This window comes from Grus americana, chromosome 2, assembly GCF_028858705.1.
Source record: "Grus americana isolate bGruAme1 chromosome 2, bGruAme1.mat, whole genome shotgun sequence".
NCBI classification, from domain to species: Eukaryota; Metazoa; Chordata; class Aves; order Gruiformes; family Gruidae; genus Grus; species Grus americana.
Genome location: NC_072853.1, coordinates 131,473,131 through 131,490,531, shown reverse-complemented (window position 1 = coordinate 131,490,531; position 17,401 = coordinate 131,473,131). Strand labels below are relative to the sequence as shown.

At 40.6% G+C, this 17,401-nt stretch overlaps 1 protein-coding gene across 9 annotated transcripts in view; it reads left to right on the top strand.

The window, feature by feature from the left end:
- CREB5 (cAMP responsive element binding protein 5) overlaps positions 1 to 17,401 on the top strand; it is a 261,478-nt gene that overhangs the window by 76,673 nt on the left and 167,404 nt on the right. For all 9 annotated transcript variants that reach the window (XM_054817764.1, XM_054817767.1, XM_054817766.1 and 6 more), the window contains one exon: positions 9,603 to 9,775. In XM_054817764.1, the coding sequence (XP_054673739.1) occupies positions 9,603 to 9,775 (173 nt within the window). The remainder of the gene's footprint in view (positions 1 to 9,602; positions 9,776 to 17,401) is intronic.

The window sequence follows — 17,401 nt, the reverse complement described above, 5'->3', positions numbered from 1 at the left end:
CAGAAAAGTTAAGCCTGCTGGTTTTCTGCTTGAAACTGCCTGAATGGAAAATTGCTGGCTGTTTTGTTGCTACCATCCTTGCTCTCCTTTACCAACTGCTCTGTCTAAAAAATGGTCTGGTCATTGAATGCAGTCGAGCAGCCATTGCTGTAACTCATGCATGATGCCAATAACTTATGCCAGTGAAATCAATGATGAGGATTTCAAAGAAGCTTTAAATAAAATATAACAAATTTAAATGCCAAAGTGCTGTCTCTGTGAATTTGCTATTAACAGATTATAAATGGTTTGCATAATGTTGAAAAGCCTAGTGCCTTCAGTTAGCGGTATCAAAGGCTTGTTTAAAGCAATTCCTGGAGGATTGCCGCCCTCCCCCCCCAGCTTTCTGTTTCACGATGGATAAAAACAAAACTCCTTAGAATAAAGAAAGGAAAGCCAGGTTTTCAACTACCCTCTGACTGGCCTCCAGATCTGGCAGCTGCTTTTGGATGTCTAATTGCTTGTCCTGCAAAAGTTGACATGCACCTACTTTGAGAAGGTTCTTTGAGTACCCACTTTGTACATGCATTCTGTCTGGTTTACAGAAATGAAATGATAGTGCTGGAAAAAACTCAGAGTAGAGCTTATAACACTGGTTTTTTGTGGGTTTTTAAATTTTATTTGAAGTCTCCTGGTTTTCTGAATTCGTACGTATTAGACACAGAGAAACAGTGCAAAATAGTGGATAAGACACTGGACTTGGAAAAAAAGACCCCTTCTATGGACTCCTGATTTTTGACTACAGCAATCACTTACTTTCTCTCTTTCTTCCTTCCTCTTTCCTTGCTTTGTCTCTGGCCTCTAAGTCTTGTGGGCAAGTGTAGTCCATCAATGTGTCTATACAGATTTTAGCACAATAAGGCCTTGATTTCAACTGAGGCCTCTAGGAATTACACCTAGTAAGTATACTGGCAAATCTCTTTTCCTCCTTTTCAAGTTTCTTACTAGCCCTTCTCCATTTGAAATTCATGGCAAGCTCACTTGTTTACAGCAATCTAATGGGACCATAATTGGGTCCCCAAGATAGCACTACAGATACAAGCCAGTTTTTCCTTAGACAAAGTTCTATGGAGAATGTATTTTCTTATAAACATGCTTTTTATAAAAAGGTTTGTTGTTTTGTGTTTATTGGTGTTCCATCTGCTCTAGAGAATACATTTGAGAAAAACTAGCTCCAGCATGGCATATAATGTTTCATTAGCAGGCATAACCTTGTTTATTTGCTTTTTAAAATTGTATTTAGAAAAGGAAATCAGTTTGCACCATTGACATGCTGCCAGGTTCCTGTTTATAAATGTCACAATAGGCAACTTGGAAGAAACGAAATAGTCAGTTTATGGCTTTTGAATAAAGTATGACAGAACCGGGTAGAGCCAGGCAGCCAGTTGTGCTCCCCCTGTTTTGCAGCCTCCCAATTAGCAGGAGTTAGTGTGGCGTTAGCAGTCCAAAACCCCCTGAGTGACCCGAACTGGGCTATGCACACTTAGTGTTACTGGCGTTTATTTGAACAGAAGCTGCTCTTTGTGCTATGTTGCTTAAATGGCTATCTTGGGCAAGTAATTGTGTATGAAACAAGCAACCCTGAGGAAAATGGGAGATATCTGTAGGAAACTTCAAGACATAAGCATGCAATCTGATGTCATCTTTTCCCATAGAGAAGCTATTTCCTTTCAAACTCTGGTGAGACCAGTCTTTCAAAATTTCCTTCTCCTTTAAAATATGTTCATTGCATTTCCTTTATATCACTTTTTTTCCTTTCCCCTAGTAAATGGTTTGTCATGGGTACATCTGGTAAGCACCATATATTACTTACTGTGTATGTAAAGAAGGCTTCATATGTCAAAAGCATAGTCTGGACAGACATGCTGAAAAGGGCATGAGGAGGGTAGTGGGGGAAGAGGGGAGGGAATCGTGGAAGACAAGGGTCATCTTTCAGTATTCATTTCTACTGGTAATTAGAGGGCACCACTGAACGTCTGTAATTAGATCATGTCACAAAAATTAAGATAAAAGACCAAAAATTCTAAATCTCCTGCATTTTGTTCATAATGTCGGAGGAGTCGGAGCATTTGCTTAAAGCAGGCAGGGAGGCTTAACGTGCCCCTCGAAGAAGTTCATGTGTGTTGTCCCCAGCAGGTGCGAGGCAAAGACCACAGAGGAGGTGACTGCGCGCCCACGGGGCAGAGGCCAAGCGCTGGCACGTCGAAGGTTGGCCTGCAGCACGAGTTCTGCTGCGGAGGTTTTGTGCAGGGCCCTCACCCTTCAGGCAGCGGCCTTAAGAGGATTACTAGCGCTTAAATGGGCCCTTCGGACTTCGAGTTATGGTGGTGACTGCTGCAGCCTTGAGACGGCTTATACCTGGCTTAGCACTTACGTGCCTGTCCTATGTCTCGTGCCATGCTTCTTAGCAGCACCATGTCGTTTGCTGGAGATTAGCAGACTTGAGGTTTCGTTTGCATCACTCAGTGTATCTCAGAAAGTCTTTCTGATAACATAGTAACAGCTGTTGAAAGAAAACAGGATAAAAAGAAAAAAAAAAGATTTTTTACGAACTTTTTTTTTTTTTGGTTGTGCCTCTTTAGTAGCAGCCAGGATGTCTACGTTTAAGAATAACTCATCCTAACTTAAAACAAAAAGGAAGTTTCCCTCCATGTTCCAGCATAGATATTTAGGATAAAATTTTGCAAAGCTCCTCCCAGCCTCAGTACACGAATCTGATCTATTAATTAACAGTAATTTTCCACTAAGACTCCAAAAGACTGAAGAAATTAAAAAAAAAAAAAAAAGACTTGGACTAGTTAAGTTCATAGATGCCTTTAGAAATGTTATCTTTATTGTCAAGAAATTCTAGTCACGGTGCTCTGAAGCAGTATTTGGGCGGCGGTTAAACTCTGGTCTGTGAACTGCTGGTGGTCGCAAAGCTGTGGTAAGTCATCTGCAGCTGGTCTGTGGAACCATCTTGCCTTAATTACACAATTTATGATAAGAGCACAGAGTGCTCTGTGAGAAATTCAGAGGGTTGACAGAGGTCTGTGATCCAAAAAATTGGAAACCAGTGGCCGAGACTGATAAGTAGAGATTCAAAGCTTTATGATTTCAGTGAGAGCAATGTTTCCTTTCTTCCCCCATCTGCCTATCATTACTTGTCATTTTTGACTAAGTAGTTTAATTTTTCTTTACATTTTTACCCCTAAGGAGATCAGGTTGATGATATTTGACTGAGTGGTGGTGCCTGGGGTTCAAGAAGTCAGATATACTCATATTTGAGTCTCCGGCATCATGTGGATAGCTAGCTGTGTCCAGTTCAGGCGTAGCCGTTGGACAGGACCTGGAGGCAGGGAAGAGTCCTTCCACATTCTGGGATGTATCAGGCCTGCTGGGATATATCAGGTTTTTCTAATGTGCCATTTTTATCAGGTAGCTGTTAAGTGAGCTTTTGCCTTTCTTTGAAATGTTTTGAGGAATAGATCCTTTGGCATCAGTTCTGTATTTTTATGTGTCAGCCTCATTCAGTGACTTCATACCTCTTGCTAAGTAAGGGAGTTAAATGGATTTTAGCAGTCTGCAATAAGATCTTCCTAGTGCTTTGTCCCTATGCTTAATGTTACTACACAGCATTTTCCAGCAGTTCTTTTCTGTGTCCTTTTTTCTGCTTTAGTGCTCTTTCTCATTCAAGCTATACAGATGTTACAGTTTAAAAAAAGAAAAAGTATTGCATTTCAGTCTCCAGCGAGTTTACGCTCTCCCATCTCTTGCATAATGGAACTTTTTCCTTTCTTCTTTTTTAAAATGTAAATCTTCATAATAGACTTTCTTTTTCCTGTAATCCTTCAACTGCATTAGTAATCGGATTCATTTTTTATCTCCGTTTTCTTCCCTAGTTCCTCTGCTATGTTTGCTGGCCTTGGGTGGACAGCGAGCTTAGTTCTGTGCTTATGGCGGTTTGGACGTTGCACATTAGTAACAGATGAAACGGTGGTGACGGGCTGGTGTGAAGGTGTTTTCCTTACACATTGATCTGAATAATGAGAAAATAAATGGGTTGGTGCTGTTTCTGGGGAGACTTGATAACTTTAGTTTTGAGGTGATCTTTCCGTCAGGGACAGAAGTCATAGAGGTTCAGTAATTTTGGTGGAGATTGTATATGATTAATTTTGAAGCATGCCATTATTTGCCACATTTAGTCTATAATTTTCTTCACAATAAAGTCTTCCAAGTCTCTAAGTTGGGTTTTTTTTGGGGGGAGGTTGTGTGGGCAGCATGTGCAATGGAGGAGTGTGTCACCAGTGACTTCCACTCACGTGTGTATTATATGTATTGTGGAATCATGATTTCCATAATCAGTCTAGGTGCTACTGTACACTCCTTAAAAGTGCACAGGTAGCCGCCATTTAAATGCGTATCTTGGTTGCCCTTAATACTGTGTGTCCGTAGAGCCTTCTAGAAGACTTTAAGATAGAAATACATGTTTTCTTTCCCCATAAACTGTGAAATGCCTGAAAGTGAGACAGCTTAGAATATTTCTCCTTGTTAAAATTGAGAGGCCAGGCTATATAAATTCTAAAATATTGCTGTGTATTTAATTTCTATTTTTAATTTTTTTTTAAAGTTGATGCTTTTTCTCAAGTTACTTGAAAAATATTTAAAGTTGCTTTTTGGGAAAATACAGGTAAATTATTTTTTGCAGGAAACAGGAAAATATACAAAAAGGTGCTTTTATCTTTGTTTAGATGAATTGGATTTTTCTCTCATTTTTTCATGGGAAGTACCTTCTGACTTTAGAATTTATATAATAGTCTGCAAAATATATTTATGTACAATTGGTTATAGGTGACAACTCTATTGATCTAAAAGCTCACTCAGAACAATCCTGAATGAAACTTCAGTTTGTTTAAAACTGGTATTTGCAATTTTCATTAAACCTCACAGTTAAAAAAGAACAGTAGGAAAATATAAGCTGGCTTCAGTTCAGAAACTAGCTCCGACAGTTTAAAACAACAAACAAATTTGGTCTGAAACTCAGAATATTACAATGGGTAGTAAAGGATGGATCCATCTTCTTCATCCTTTGCCTTCAGTTGATGGAGGTGTGATACGGTGGTGCCGTGTGACATGGATGGGTGTTTCTCTGGAAGAACTGGGGTTTAGTGGAAATGGTGACTGGCTGGAGTCATGGGGTGTATTTCGCCCGTGTCTGCAAAGCTGTCGTTTCTGTGCTGCGCTTGCCAACAGGGTGTGTGTTCTTGTGGAGTGATGTGTAATCCTCTCCACCAGAACATGGAAGCATGACTTCAAGAGGTTTTTAGCCTTTAGAAAAAAGAAGCGTGTTGCCTATCGAAAATTAAATGGTTGCATGTGGGAGAAAAATGCTCAAATGTTTTCTCGAAAGTCTGAAGCTAAAATGGGGAATACAGGGTAACTGGGGAGAAGTCAAACTGATGATGGTCTATTCCCTTTCCTCTTGCAGCTGGAAAGGTTGAGAATGAGCATGTTGATTTAAAAGTGGTTTGTGGATATGCTTTGTTGTGTTTTTCTTTTATTTATTTGAATGTTAAATACTGCTGGAGAGTACAGTATGAGCACATGGGCGAGGGGAGCATTTCTATAAAATTCTTCAGTGTTATAATCCTAGTTTCTGCTTCAATGGGAATGATTGGGAACTTTGGTGAGAATGAAACTTAGTCTTAGAGGAAATAAATTTCTCTTAATTTATTGGATCTTAATTAAGGTCCATTAAATGAATCTTAAGGGCAGGGGATGTCTTCCGTGTCTCTGCAACTACTGGAATGTGAGTGGCCTGTTCCCTGTGCAAACATTTAGGTTCAGTTTAATAAAATGAATAATTATAATAAGCTCATATGCCCTCTTCTAATGCTTCTAATGCAAGAACAGTTGTGAAGATCTCTGAGAAACTCTCTGTGTGTGTGTCATACGCTGAGAGAGTATGGACAGGTCTTGCGAGTGTTAAAAGCAGGGAGAGAGCTCTGTCCGCATCATGACTCCTGTCAACTCCTCCTCTGAGTTGCTGTGCTGGGAGCTCCCGGCACGTAGTAGCAATTGATCTTAACCATTGGCTTAAGAGCTGGAGGAGAATGAAAAGGGGAGGCAAAGTGAGATGTTCTTCATGGATCCCTGGTGGGAGAGCATGCAGAATGCCTTAAAAGTAGAGCTGGAAGCAGCCTAGCCAAATAACAGTTCAACTGTAAAGTGGAGGTCTTGGTTTCAGCCAACGTTGCTGAATTTGTCCTGTTTCTATAAGGGCCTAAAGTTGAGTCTGCAAGGAGCACATTAATATCCTACCCAGATCCATTCAGAATCAAGTGCAGAGCTCAATGCAGGCAAGGCCATTTTGGGAGTTCTGAAGACAGTCTACATCAGACTTGCAGCGAGCCTAGTCTTGATATGCCGGTGATATAGAGTCATTCTGCATGTCATGATGCATATGACTAGATCAGATAGGCTTAGTGTCAGATCTATTGTGCATTACCTTCCTGCCGTCTTTCAAAGCATAGGCATCGTCATTTAAGTATGAACTTGCTTAAACATTTCCGTAAATTCACAAGCATCTCACTTATGTAAATTATTCTGATATTGCCAAATCCTTTTCTTATGAATGTGAGAGTCATGCTGAGTTTGACATTTTGTTGGAAAATCTTAGGCTTTCTGTTGGCAGCGTAATATAAAGGTATAGCTCCTGCACAACAACAGCACTTGCATTTCTGAGAAGAATGGACATCGGGATGCACTGACAGGTTTTCATTCTGGTTTTGCTTTCCATGCATCACAAATTCAGCCTACTTTCTGAAAAGATACAGTTAAAATGGTTAAAATTTTGAAACAGCATTACAGGTTTATGCATGTAAGCTAGCATGTCGTGTGTGCAAACAAAATTTTTCATACCACTTGTACCTTACAGAGGTCTTGAATTATAGGAGAAAAAAGGAAACAGAATAAGAAAATGGCAATACTGAATCTAGAAGCACAGGAATCTGATACCAAATCTTTAAGTTCTGCCCTGCCATGTTACAACAAAATCCAGTCAAAATCTGGGCAAGTGCGGGGGTCCCACTTGTCTAAAGCTCATGAGGGATTTACATCCTGTCCTTTCCCAGTGCCATGGACTCATGGCACCATCCATGTTTACTTTAAAGATCCTTCCATGTAGCAGATCAGTGTTCTGTGGCTCTTGGAAATCGGTGGTCTGGAGTCTGTAATCTAGAGAAAGGCTTTCTGAATCCTGGACAGTTTCATGCCAATGCTCTGACTTTGTGCAGACAGCCAGCCCTCTTTGGAAGCAAGGCATGTGTGTGCAGGCAGAAGATCTGTGCTGGCAATGGCAGGAGGCAGTTGTGCAGCACAGCGGAGTAAACTCATTGTGGGTGACCAATGCTTTTCTTCTTTGTTGCTCCTCTATGGACGCAGAGGTGCAAGTACTGTATACCTCTCTTGCAGTTTAGTATTTGCTCTCATAAATGTACTACTGAAAGCAAACAGGCAAACCAGACATAGTCGGAAGGATTCAGAAACTGTGGAGGCAGTGTAAAGGAGAAATTAAATGAGGGTGAACTTTGAAACAAGTCAGTATCACATATTGATAGGTTTTAATTGAAACACGTGCATTTAATATAAAAGGGAAACTTTAGGAAGTGATAGTGCTAAAAGATTTACTTGCAGATGGGTAGATTATTAGAGCTGGTTTTGCAAAATCTTTTAATGATCAGAAAGTCAGTGTGGTTTTGAATTCTGAACTAGATTTGGACATATATGTATATATAAAATTATTTTTTTTTAACAGAACAGTTTTTTCATCAGAAAACACTAATCCATTGAAGAAGCGACATTACTATAGGAATGTGGTAGGTGAGGGAGAACTTCATTTGGAAAAGATTCCATGTATCTAGGGTTATTCTCTCTTTTTGCCTGATGGTCATGGCATATTGCTGGGCTATGAAAAATTACTGTTAAAAAGTCCTTGGTCTGGCTTCCTCTTGCAATCCATGCTCTTAAGTGCAAACTGGCTGTTCTGCTGCTGGCCCTGATTCATACTGTATGAATTATTTACCAGAACATGAACTCAGAGCTGGGTCTTCTTCATACTGGGTGAGTGGTCTAACCATGTGTCTGTAGGCAGCACCTCTGCCTCTTTATATGTTTATTAAGACTGAAAGAGCTCCTGTGAAAAGATATAGACAGATCCCTATGTCCACACCAGCCTGGGAATTCACCTGAAATATGTAAGAATTGGGAGATAGGGGGATGACAGCTAAGTCCTTTAGTGTGGGTCCTCTAATTATTGGCTCCTTTTCCATTAAGAATGTCATCTAAAGGGTTTATTCTTGTTTTGGTTCAGAACGCAATCTTTCTTTTAGGTCTGGGATTCAAAATGTTGTCTGCCTCTCCTGTCCTCCACATCTGAGCAGAGATCTAGTTTCCTTTCTCACCAGCTTTATCTGTCATTATCTTGTGGGGTTTTTTGTGTTTCCTAGACAAATTGGCTAATAAATTGGAATTCTGAATGAAATTTAACTTTAGTTTTCAATCCTGAGTATTGCAGTGGTCAGGAAGATGCTTTGCATGAGTTTTGGTGGCAGAGTGTGCGTGTAAAAGTGGGGTATTTTTCCCCTTTTCCTCAGCCTAGCATGAGGTGACAATGGAAAGTTTCTTTTCCTCTTACTGCTAGCAGTCCACACGTTGATGCCTGATAGGAAAAATAATGCTCTCAAGGTTACCATGTTTTTCATATGTATATACACTGGGGGTTATCTCTGGCTTGAGAGTTTTGTTTGTTTTTAAACGTGGGCGAAGTCAAACCCTGCGGTTTAGCAGCAGTGTGTATTGTGTGTGTAGGGATAAAAGGACAGAAGTTTTATTCCAGGGTTCCTTCCTCAGTCGTATCCTGGTCTCTTGTGGCTTGTTTGCTCTGTGGATATGAGTTTTCTGTGAACGTGAACTTTTTTTTTTAAAAGAACTTTTTAAGGGCTCCAGGTTACCTGAAGCAGAGGTTATATATGTGCAAATACGGTGCTATTATTCTAGGCCTCTGGGATATTATTGCTCTACAAAATATATGGAGGCTAATAGAAATGGCTGTTTCGTGACGTACCATGTACTGTGTGCTACTTTGGGACTATAAAACTTGATTTGCTTGTCAGTCTAAGCAGACCTAGTACACAGTAAACAACCCATGTAGTAAATCAAGGTGCCATGCACTCACCACAGAAGTAATTTTCAAACAAAATATATATCGCCTTCAGTTAGGAGAATATGTGCTAAATATCCCCATTATAAATCACGAGTCAGAATCACAGAAGAGTGATTAGTCAACTTGCGGGTATTTTTCCATTTATATTGCCCTGTAAAAGTAAATAGTTATTTTTCATTTCTTTATCGTTGTTGTTTACAACAAGATCTATTGACTTGGGATTTACCAGGAGTCAGTAACTTTTCATATTGTCGATACTTTCAGATTTCTAATTGTATTGCTATAGAACACAAAACCAAGACAAGACATTTATTTCTTTTTCATTTTCCTCCACCATCCCCCATTTCCCTTCTTTTCACAGAATATCTCCATGCATAACACAGTTGGAGGAGCAATGGCAGGACCTGGATCTCACCAGCTGACAAATACACGGATGCCAAACCACGACACCAGCGTTGTGATTCAACAAGCCATGCCGTCTCCACAGTCCAGTTCGGTCATTACGCAAGCACCTTCCACAAATCGACAGATTGGGTAAATCCATTTCCATTTTCTCATTTCACCAGTTTTCTGGCTCCAGCAGCTGCATGTAGGACCAGATGTTGTCCTCATGGTTCTTAAGGTTCAGCTGCATGCAGGACCAGATGTTGTCCTTGTGGTTCTTGAGGTTATGGAGCTTGCACTTGATCCTGCCAGCGTGCGGCAAGGACCCCTGCAACATACGTTGCAGACTGGGGGGGAATGGCCAGGATACTACATCTACTCCAGACCTGGAGCTTTGGTTCAAAAGGGCCAGAGTGCTTTATTTGCAGGGAAGACCTGTTTTTTGTTTTTATCTGCTTACGTTCAAAGTTCATGTTGTTTCTATAACTGCTCTGGGAAGAAAGGCAGAGTATTTCTGTGGCTGATCCTTTCATTTCCTTCAACGGGAATTCTGGGTGCTCAATGGGATTAGGCTATTTCCTAGGTACTCTGGTTAATTGAGGAATGCTAGAAGACAAAATAAAAAGACCATCAAGATAAATGGAATTTGGCACAGCCACCTCTGTGAGCAGTTGCTCAATTTGTGATGATGGATCGATATTTATTCGCATAGATTGACAATATGGATGCTTATTGTATTGGTTTGAATGCTTATTGTGTGCTCATGTTTGGAGAACTGCATGTACAAAGACATACATGTCTTGTACACTTGGTTACTTCCAGCAAACATGAGGTCCTTATAAATCACAACAACTTATTTTCAACTATACAGAAACTGCCCAGATGGTTTGAGGGCACATTTTTTTTGTCACACAACTCTGATAATTTGGGCGGGTTTATGTAGGAAAACATATGGGTTAAAAGGTAGATCAGTGGACTGAGAATGAAGCAGCAGTCTAGATTCATTATCTGTCATTTGTAATTTGGTCACATCTATTATATGATAAGTGCAAAAGCAGTCTCTGTCCCCAGTCATTGTATAAATAATTGATGAGCAACTTGCAGTCTCTTCAAAGTAAAACCAAAAAGTGAAATACTGGAATTGAAAACTCAAAATCCAGTTATTCTTAAGTTTTCTTTCAATATTCCTGATGGCTGGGGCAGGATATAGACCACAAGCTCTCCGTCTCCCAGTGCCGTGGTGGCAAGGATGGCCCGTGGCACTGACCACTCTGTAAGGGTTACCCAGCCATGCACAGGACATAGATTCCATTCGCTGCCCCAGTTTTGTGCTCCTGGCAAAGCTCCTCTACTTTCCTTTTTACTACTATTTCAGGATTTGGTTCTTAAAGTAGAAGTCTGATAGTATGGGTAAGATAAACATATTTGATAGATGTGCCTTTGTATGTGTTGCGTATTGACAAAACACAGTGTTCACTGAGATTTCACGTGCAGTACCATTGCCTGTGAATCCAAGAAAGTTGTTGTCTTATCTATGTCCCATTCTGCTCAAAGACAGGGGGCTGGGAGAGAAGGAGGGAGGATGAAACAGTTTATTTTTTAGTTTTAGAAAGAAAAACAGCTAATGCCATTATTTAGCTTAAGGATGATTAAGCTCCAGTTCAAATTGTGACTTAATAGGTCTGGTGGTAATTATGATCCTAATTAAAAAAAAAAATCAAACAACTTTTAATACTCAGTGGTGAAGTGTTTTATATGGGACTGTACTTGGCTTCCAAACAATTGTTTCTATATAATGAGAAAAAAACTGCATGTGGTTTTGCAAGACCCTGTCAGTCAGGTTTTAGGTTTGTGTTGGTTCAGGGCCATGGTGATTAGAATCTCCGAAGTTGGAGGGGTTGAGGATAAAAAGGCCTATTTCCTAGTCAGTGGTGAGTGTCTCGTTTGGAAAACTTTGTCATGACATATCTTAATCCTCCCCTGTGACTGAATCACATAAACGTTTCCTAAGTCTGAGTCTAAAGCTGCTCTATTGGGAGGCAATTGTCAGCATTTTAGTCTCTGTGTGAGTTGGTGTGTGAATGACACTTATGGTGTGACCTCCAGCATACTCTGTTCCCCATTCTTCGCTCTTCCTAGGAGGTTTTGTTTTTTGTTCATGGTGTGTCCTAGGAGATAATTGCTGCATTTTGGACTTCATCTACTTGCCAAAGTGTTGAGCATCCTTGTTTGTCTTCTTTTCCTTCAGTCTTTTCCCTGTGGTGCCTGTTTTATTTATTCAAAGAACATATCTTGTCATTTCCATTTATCTTCATCTTATCCTTCTCAACGTGCTAAGAATTATATCCAGGACTCATTCACGAGGAATACAGACTTGACAATGGTTTCGATATTAGGCAACTGAAGAAAAATCCAGATGGATTCAGAAAATGTTTGAGTTCTGCAATGTTTGGTGGTTTTGGTTTGGCCTTACAAAGTTGAGATGGTTCAGGTTTTTCACAAGCCCATGTTCTGAGGTGCTCAAATCAGTGGGTTTGGGTTGGGTTCCCCCTTTTTTTTAAAACATCTGAAGCTGCCCCAAAGGGTAGATGAGTCCTCACCATGAAGAATTATGCCAGGGAATATGCTTTTTAATGAACAATAAAAACAGCAGAGAGCAACTGGGTAAAACTCTCACTGAGCTAGTTCTGTAGGACCAGGATCAAGCCCTAAAGGTTATATAGAACCATCTTGTAGCAATACTCTGATTTTTATCACAACCACAAATATTTTAGTGTCAGACTATGGCCAAGCCACCTGCAAATGTTTGTGATGGCCGTACTCCAACGAAAACAGAGAACAGCAATGAAAGTCTTCATTTAGACCCTGCTCATAGGCTGTGCTCCAGTAACAGAGAATGGGACCCACCTGTGCCCGCACACAGCTCGTTTCATGGTGAGGAGTGGGTGAGTTCAGAGCAGCTGACGTTCCCAAGGGATGTAATTTTTTCCTACTTCTCTCTCCTTCTCTTTTTTCTTCCCTCTCCCTCTATCCCTCCCTCCCTCTCTCTTTTTTTTTTTTTCTCCCTACCCCCTCCTCTGGCTCTGGGGGCTTGCATATAAAATGAGATATTGACACAAGGCATGGGAAAACATGACAGAATGAGGGTTGTTGGGCAAGCCTTACTGGCACAGTGTATATACACACATTGTTTCAGGTATTAAGCTTCAGCTACTACTGAACAGGCATCCTGCCAGATTAATCAGAAAAAGGGAAGAGCATGAAGGTTAATAACTTAAAAAATAAGACAGGGTGCAGCCCCACTTTCCTCCCACCATGTACCTGGTCGAGAATGAACAGCAACATTATCATTACAGCAAACTGGCAGGTTGGTATAAAGGTCCCAGATAGTATTTATGCGGTGAGGCAGTCTCTAACCTCCTTGCTATCCCTCCTCTTCCCCCCCGCCCCCCAAGCCTTTAGCATGTGGGAGGAATGCTGTAACTAGTAACTACTTGTGCTGACGAAAAATCAGTTGAGGAACACTTAGCAGTGAAGGGTGTCTTTGGCTGATTAATAGCACATCATTTGGAGATAAGATACATGGAGGAAAAGCAGTAAGGCATATGGAGGAAGAGAAGAAAAAATGATATAAGACATACATTTGTCAAAGGTATAGAAAGGCAGATAAGCTGAATCAGCTCAAGATACGGGACTCTGAACTAGGCTGTACAATAGCAGTGTTTGTCTTCTTTTTTTTTAAATAACTCCGTTTTTTACAGTGACTGAGTATTCGCAATGCATGTGAAAATTATGGTCAGACAAATTGGTGACAACACAGTACACTGGTTGCTTTATCTGGGCATATCTTTCGCTAGGTAGGATGTCTTTTTCAGACCAGCAAAGACTGTAGGTGGCTGCAGCCTAACAGCTCTGCTTTCCTGGAGAAAGCAACCTGCTGGTGTTTTTCAAGCTAGTAGCAGACATGGCTAGTAATTATTCCAGCTTTAAACTCACTAGTACAGCTCTGTAGCTGACAGGGAACACAGGGGGATTCAGGGTTGTCCCAGATCCAGCAAGTTGTTAACACTGTACTAAATGGAGAGGGAGATGCGAGTCCAGTTTCAGTGAACTCAGGCTCCAAAGTGGACATAGAGCACTAAGCATGTGATGTAGATTATCTATTTTCAGTGTTGTAGAGCATTTTAATCAAGATAAGATGGTCTTCTGGCACAGCATCAGAAGGGAAAAATTGCAACCACATTTGGTGAAATACAAGCAGGTAGGAGAAGGCAACAAAAGGGTTTTCGAAGATGCCTCTGGTGCCTTTATGTACCAAAGAGTCATGGTACCAGTGGGAGGACAGCCTTTCAGTCCCCACATGCAGCATTCATTTTAACACCTATGCGTTTCCTTCCTGTTCCTCTCTCTTCCCTCTCATGATGCGACACGTCTCTCTCTGTTTCCAGTTTATCATCTTTTCATGGGGTTGAATGCTTTCCAAGCAGAGGGGCATGGGAAATGGAGTGGTCATGAAAACTGCATGTAATGGGACTAACAAAGGTTCGGTGACACAAGGAGGAGCAGAATTATTGTGACTGGCCTTGGGGATTTGGAAAATGAAAAAAACTTCTCAGCTGTAGTCTTAATCTGAGGGACCCGAGATGGCGGAAGGGCAGGGCTCTTCTCTGGCAAGCACAGGAGTTTTACCATAGCAGCAAGCTATCTGAGACTGCAGCTGCTGATTGAGTTCTTAGAATATCCTGCTATCATTCTTTATAGCTTGAGGAAACAGAAAAGACTCGTGTAAGAGACGTTCATGGGCAGAAACCCTTCCATAATGCAACTAGTTCTGGGAAGGCACTTGGAATAGGCTGGTAAATCAGAAGGGTCTTTGTACATGCCAAAGACAGTCTCTCTTTAAGCTCCTAGTAAGTTAGAGGAGTTGTGGAATGATGTGCTTTTATTAAATTCAAAGACCAGTTCCCTTTCCAGGAAACCTGGGATAAAAGCCTCTGTTCCGACTCATGTATTTGAACTGAAGCACCACAGTATGTTGTGAGATGAGATGTGCAGTGAGAGATGAAGTATCAAATGACCTCTCAGTTGCTTGATCAGGTCCATTCCGTAGCCTTGGTTGTGCAGGATGTAAGAACATCAGTTAGATCACTGGAAGGGGAGGAAAAGGGAGAGGTGGGAAGAGAGAGCATCTGACAGTGTCATTCTGTCCAAATATTTCTGTCTTTGTACTCAAAGTTGGGCTTTGTTCCCTGCTTAATGCTTCTGCTTCTTGTTCTTCTGTTCATGCTAATACATGTTTTCTGTAGTGCCTTCTACTACACTGACCTTGGCCAACCTTAACATAGAATCCCATCTAGCCATATGTGCGCAGCAGCCACGAGTGCCTGGGAAGCTCAGGTGAATTACTTAGGAAATTATTACAAGTGAGCCATTCACAGAAACAAGTTATCTCATAGCTTATGGCTAGTAGACAGGGTGATGGAGGAGAAAATGGAGTCTGATAGATGGATCCTCTCAAGCCATTTCATCCCTTTTGGCTAGCTGCTGCCCAGGTCCACACATTGACTTGCAGACCGAACCGTGCCGCTCTGTGTGATGTTTGGAAGCTCTGTCTGCTCCCCATCCTCCCCTGTTGTTGTTTGCATCGGCATGTTCAGGAGCTGCTGAGTCACTGCTGAGTCAGGAAGAAATTGAGCAAACGGCACCGGTCTGTGTGTCAGACACAGCACAAAGGGGTGATTGTTGACGACATCTCCCTTCTATCCCCAACCACATACTCTCGTGCCTTCCCAAAGACTCCTTCTTGCTGTAAGGTCTAGGGAGGGATTGGAAAGTACTGACATATATCAAGATGACTTTCAGGGGACTGAAAGGAGGATCATTAGCCAGGTAATAAATAGCCTGTCAACCAGGAATGGAGACGGTTTAGTGTGTTTCTTATCTGACTTGAAGTCAACTGTAATCCTGAAAGTTACGTGCTTGTTACACATGTTGGTTAAATTTATTAATGAAGGCAGTATCTTATGCTTCATACATTCTACTTGACAAAAGTCCTAAGCTTATCAGAAATGTTGCTTGTTCACACCAACACCACCGAAAAAAAAGCGTCAGGGATATTGTGCAACTTGCTGACCACTGACTCTTACTGGGATCGTTGTCTTTTATTATGGAGAGAAACCAGTCCTCTCCCTCTCCCAATGGTTGTTTCAGATAGGTAGCAAAACCATGCTCAAGCCAATTCTTATATAAGTGGTTTCTAAGAAATAGATCGTGATGTTTCCGTTCTGGAAAGCTCATCCCACCCAAGAACTATAGGAAAGCGAGGTCAGAGCAGTGTACTGGACCCATAACTGTATCTTAACAGACATAGTGAGCTTTCATAGGCACAGGCTGGCTCTCACATCAGAGTAAGTCATAAATAGGATTTAAGTATGATATACAGAACTTGGAGAATACAGCACTGATTGCTTAATTTTAGTGGTTGGTATCTCTTATGTACCTCTCGTATATATATATAATACACACTGTATAAATCTTCTTTAAAGGTGTCATCAAAATTTATAGTCAGAGCTTCTGATTTATATGACTCTTTGAACTAAAACAGATGTAAAATCATTTTTGGATGGAAGAGGATCTCGGAGTTGCAGTGAGTTTGACTTGACAGATGAAGCTTTCCTAGACCAGAAATGATCAGTAGAGCTCTGCACAGCCGAATCACATAGCTCTGCTCTTCATCACAGGTTTGCACTTAACATGCCCTGATGCATGATTCCAGCGTGTGTTTTATCCAAGTGTCAGCCTGTTTGACAGGTAACTAAGCCGCAGTAAAACACTAACTCAAACAATATAGACTTTGTGTGGTGTAAGGCTTTTTTTTAATTCTTTCTTTTTTTATATATTTCTTTTCTTTTCTTTTTAAGAGAGTAATTTGCAGGTTCCAGAGAAGGAGCAAGCTTTGGGATGTTGCCTCACACCATGTTAGTTCAGAGAAGGGCTTAAATGTTTGCTGGGGGTGGCACAACGGCTATAATGATGGAGTAAAAGTGAAGAGCTTTATGTGTGAAGAACTCTGATAAAAATTTAGTTGCTCGCTAGGAAGTTATGTTTGTATCTGTTTCAATAAGGGAATTGTCATTGATGGGGTGAACAGAAACCACCTTGATTTTACATGGTTTGTCTTGCCAGTGTATTTTTTGAACACTTTCAAAGGGATATAAAAACATACTATAAGTTAGTAAACTACTATAAGTTAGTGAAATGTTATTTTTTTTATTTTTTTTTACCAGCTGGTACCTGGCTGAAAACCAATGACAATAGTTCAGAGAAAAATGCCTGGGGGAAAACACAGAAATTATAGGCCATGCATAAAGTGGATGGAACCTATTTTACCACCTGTAAAAGTGGGCCTCCCTATTAATTGATGAGTTGAGTTTTAGAAATCAGTGGTACAGTACGGTCCCATGTAAGGCATATAAATGGTTTTGTTTATACTTATGGACACGCCAAATACACATTTGAAAAAAACCCAACAAACCCCACACCAAAACCCCAATATAATTTAAATCAAAAGCATAGATAAATCTAAGATAACAACATCACCAAAATGACTTCTTTTAAACAAATGAAATTATGCTTGATTTAGAGGGAAAAATATTTTAAATAAATCTGTCATTTTGGAGACCTTCTGGCAAAGTTCCATATGGTAAATCATAATTTTAAATTCTCTTAGCAATATTTAGTAACAAATTGCAAGGAGCTGGTGACTAGACAGAACCT